The sequence below is a fragment of the Vicia villosa genome, linkage group LG2 (assembly GCF_029867415.1).
Source record: "Vicia villosa cultivar HV-30 ecotype Madison, WI linkage group LG2, Vvil1.0, whole genome shotgun sequence".
Taxonomy (NCBI): Eukaryota; Viridiplantae; Streptophyta; class Magnoliopsida; order Fabales; family Fabaceae; genus Vicia; species Vicia villosa.
Genome location: NC_081181.1, coordinates 203,946,526 through 203,951,228, shown reverse-complemented (window position 1 = coordinate 203,951,228; position 4,703 = coordinate 203,946,526). Strand labels below are relative to the sequence as shown.

At 29.9% G+C, this 4,703-nt stretch overlaps 1 protein-coding gene across 1 annotated transcript; it reads left to right on the top strand.

Moving 5' to 3' along the window:
• The first annotated feature begins 1,080 nt into the window (after window positions 1-1,080).
• On the top strand, window positions 1,081-1,802 carry LOC131651116 (uncharacterized). The gene is made up of 2 exons (XM_058920783.1): window positions 1,081-1,106; window positions 1,151-1,802. The coding sequence occupies exons 1-2, from the start codon at window positions 1,081-1,083 to the stop codon at window positions 1,800-1,802; spliced, it is 678 nt and encodes a 225-aa protein (XP_058776766.1).
• Window positions 1,803-4,703: the final 2,901 nt, after the last annotated feature.

Below are 4,703 nucleotides of genomic sequence, written 5' to 3'. Positions count from 1 at the left end.
AGGGCTTTAGGCCCCTAGAAAAAAATTTAATCATAGTAATTAAGGCCTAAAAAATAGGATTCATTAAGGCCTAAAAAATAGCATTCATTAAGGCCTAAAAAATAGCACTAAGCAGCACCAATAACTAGTTCCTTGTTATAAAAAAAAAACTAGTTTCTTTTCAATTTGTATAATTTTTTTTAGGTAAATTCTTTGATACCCATGAATTCAAGTTGGGTACCGGTACCTTTAGTATAAACTGTTATTAAATATTAATTTATTTTAAAATAAATTAAAATAAATAGGTGACATGTCATGAAATTATAGCATTTGATTGGTTGAGGGTACCGGTACCCATCTAAACTCAAGGGTACCGGAGTGTTCACTTTTTTTTTTAATCAAAACAATTAATGCCTTAAAAAATAGCATTCATTAATTAATTTAAATCAATTTAGCAATCCTAATAAAAAAATTCTCCAGCCAAACCGTAAGATAACAATTCATGCCTTTTCAATTTTGTGCCATTTTGACTCTTTCTCTTCCTAACGTTCCAAATTAATTATTAATTTAGTATTAAATTGATTTAACATTTTTTCAATGTTCTAATAATAACTCTTCTTCTTTCACTGTCAAATTGCCATTGAACATTTTCTACATAGACAAAGACCATTTTCTCTTCTGACTTATTGAGTTTTTTTAATTCTCCATCTCCAATCACTGGTTTGTTGTTTCGATCGAGGGCAAATAAACGGTTCTTTCTTTTATTCTCTTTTTACTGACAAACAGGTTCTTTTGTTCTCTTGTTAGATATATTTTCTTTGTTACTATTTGTTTTGTTTAATTTATATTTTTTTATTCTCTTGTTACTTGTTAGTTCTCTTTTACTTTCAAGATTTGATTGAATTGTTTACTTGTTTTAAAATATATAAATGTCAACTCGAAAATATGAATCGGGTTATTCGAAACTAAAAAAAAAGAAAAGAGTGAAGCTTTGATTGAATCACAAAAAGGGGCTTTAGACAAATTTGTTAAGACAAACAAAAAGTAAAATTGAAAACACCGGTGATTGCTCGCTAAATGGACAAGTTAATAATGTGAACCATGGTGAAAATGAAAACCGAGAAGAGGTAGTTGATGAACAAGTTAACAATATATATGCTAATGAAAATAGAGAAGGAATAACTGGTGAAAATGAAACTAGAGTACAAGTTAATTTGCAAGATAATATTGGTTCTGACACTCACAATGAAGATAGAGAAGAAGTATTAGAAAAATCATCTCATAAAAATATATACGACCCAAGTCAATGGATAACTATTGACACAAATTTGAGAGATTTATTAGTAAAGAAAGACCATATAAAAGTTACCAATATAGATTTTCCTAAGGATGCATATGCAAGACACTTTTCTTCATCACTTTACATTCAACAATTGTCCAACGGAGAAAAACGTGAAAGAAGATGGTTAGTTTATTCTCAAAATTGGGATAAAGTGTTTTGCTTCTGTTGTAAATTATTTAATGCTCTTCCTAGTACAAGTAAATTAGCACATGAAGATAGTAATGATTGGAGAAATATTAGTGCTAAGTTGAAGAGTCGTGAGACAAGTAATGATCATATTGTTAATATGAGTTTATGGATTGATTTAGAAATGAGGTTATTAAAACATAAAACAATTGACAAGAATGTTCAAGAAAGAATTAATAGAGAAAGAGAGCATTGGAGAAATTTATTACTTAAAATCATTGCGGTTGTTAAAACTCTTGGAAAAAATAATTTAGCATTTCGTGGAACAAACGAAAAGATTTACCAAGAATCCTAGATCATTTTACACACCATGTAGTTGTCATAGTCTAAACTTGGTACTTTGTGATATGGCAAATTGTTGTTCCAAAGCTACGTCATTTTTTGGAATGGTGCAACGTATTTATACAGTATTTTCTTCTTCTACGAAAAGATGGGAAATTCTATTAGACCATATACCTAGTCTTACTTTGAAATCATTGTCACAAACACGTTAGGAAAGTCGTATTGAAAATGTAAAAGCTATAAGATTCCAAACTTCACAAATAAGAGATGCTTTATTGAAATTAGGTGAAGTGAATGATGAACCTAAAATAAAAAGTGAAGCTGAATGTTTGGCAACTTATGAGCTTGAAAATTTTGAATTTTTGCTAGGCATGACTATTTGGTATGAAATATTGTTCGCTGTAAACTCAGTTAGTAAACACTTTCAATCAAAGGATACGAGCATTGATGTTGCTATAGAGCAATTGAAAGGACTTATTTCTTTTTTCGAAAAATATATGGAAAATGGTTTTGAAAATGCCATAATTTCGGCTAAAGAAATTGCAATCGAAATGGATATAGAAGCTAAATTTTGTGAAAAACGTATTATTCGTAGAAAGAGACAATTTGATGAGATTATTGACGATGAAGTTTTAAAAACTCCTGAAGAATCATTTAAATCTGACTATTTTTTGTGTATATTAGATCATGTAATTACATCATTCCGAAGTAGATTTGAACAATTTAAAATATATCAAGATATTTTTGGTTTTCTATTTAGTATAGAAAAATTAAGGTCATTGGAAATTGAAAATTTAAAAGAATATTGTCTTAACCTCGAATGTTCGTTAAAACATAATGACAACTCTGATATTGATGGATTAGACTTATTTTTAGAATTGAAAATATTAAGAGAAATCATACATGTCGAAAAAGATACACCAATTGATATACTTAATTATATAACAAGACTAAACTCATTCCCAAATGCATTTGTTGCTTATAGAATAATGTTAACTATTTCTGTAACTGTTGCTTCAGCAGAAAGAAGTTTTTCAAAATTAAAATTAATAAAATCTTATCTAAGATCAACAATGTCTCAACAAAGATTAAATGGGTTGGCTTTATTATCGATTGAAAAAGAAATGTTAAATAAAATTGACTATAATAGTTTAATAAATAATTTTGCATCTCAAAAAGCTCGAAAAGTAAATTTTTAATAAATATTATAATAATTTAATTAAACTTTTTATTAAAATATAAAAGGCCTTAATTCAAAGTTTGCTTTAAGCCTCATAGAGTGTTGGGCCGACCCTGGTAATAATATACAATTGGCAAAATAACCAAATTTTACGCTAACATAAGGTATATATAATTTTTTTAAAATTTATAAATATAATGTTGTAATGTCTTATATATTTGATGTGTATGATATTACTTTATAAAACACTAATATTAGTAAACATAATGCTTTTTTTTAACATAGACAAAGGAACAAAAATGATATTACTTTATAAATTACTAATATTAGTAAACATAATGTTTTTTAATAGGGACAAAGGAAAAAAAATGATATTACTTTATAAAATCCTAATATTAGTAAACATAATGTTTTTTTTAATAGGGACAAAGGAATAAAATTGAGATGACTGTTGTGTTCTAGAATCTTATTCAGAGTTTCAGTGTTCTCATTATTCGTTGTTGGCTCTGATGCGTACTAAGTATTTATATAGAGGTGGCTAAATAACCACATTTTACGCTAACATTAGGTACATTGTTCCACACTACAACAAAAATCACATCTAACATCGGACTCGAAATGTATTTAACATCGGCTACGAAAACGAGGTAACAAATGATGTAATGAAAAACTACCACTTTATCCCTCGTTTATTAAAAAGTCGAGGGGTAAGATTATATGCATATGAGTTCGATCTCCAACATCTATTACAAGTGTCATGGCCACCTTGGAGAAGAAGAAAGGAAAAGAAAAGATTTGAATGAATAAGTTTCCCGCTTTCTCATTGAATAAAAATATCAAATGTTTACTATATATACAAAGTATAATGAGCCAAACTAACATAACCCTAAGGGGAAAAAAGAAACGTAAAGCCCAATAAGACTATGTATCTAATACCCCCTTAAGGTTGAGGGTATATGGAAGATAGCCCAAGCTTATGAACGTTAGAGTTGAATAGTGAAGCATCCAAAGGTTTTGTAAACATATATGCTAGTTGTTGAGATGATGAGACAGGAAGAAGTTGGAAGAGGTGTTGTTGTAGTTTATCACGAACAATGTGGCAGTCGAGTTCAATGTGTTTGGTTCTTTCGTGGAAAGAAGAATTTTTTGTGAAGTGAATGGCTAAGGCGTTATCGCAGTATAGCAGAGCAGGTTGTTTGAAAGGTGGTAGAAGTTCATGCAGGATGTTAGTTAACCATTGTGATTCACAGATTGTCGAGGCCATGAAGCGATATTCTGCTTTAGTGGAACTGTGTGATACGATGTGTTGCTCCTTAGATTTCCATGAGATTAAATAGTCACCCATATGAATACAAAATATTGTAAGGGACTTGGGTGTTTCCAGGCAAGTTTCCCAATTGTTGAATGCAATATAGGGCAAGCAACAAAAGAAAGATTTGGAAATATTGATCCGGGAATTATCGTCCACAGAGATGGAGAGATGCCATTCAACAGTTTCTACGGTTTCGAGCTTGGGTTTGAATGAGCAAAAAGTAAACAAAGATATAGACAGGAAAAGAATAAACACATTCTTAGAAGAGAAATAACTTATCAGGAATGTAAATATATTCACTCTTCACAAACATACACTTACCAACCCGTTAGACTCAACCTACGATACTCATCTATGTCATCACGTATCTCTCACATAAGCGTCCATCTCTGGAGCACAAACGAGATCATCTCACAACTAAG

Bases quoted from the DNA above. Each gene is read 5' to 3' on its own strand.
- LOC131651116 (XM_058920783.1), top strand. From the start codon at position 1,081: ATGGTGAAAATGAAAACCGAGAAGAG. The intron at 1,107-1,150 runs GTAGTTGATGAA...TAATGAAAATAG, and splicing joins AAAATGAAAACCGAGAAGAG to AGAAGGAATAACTGGTGAAA.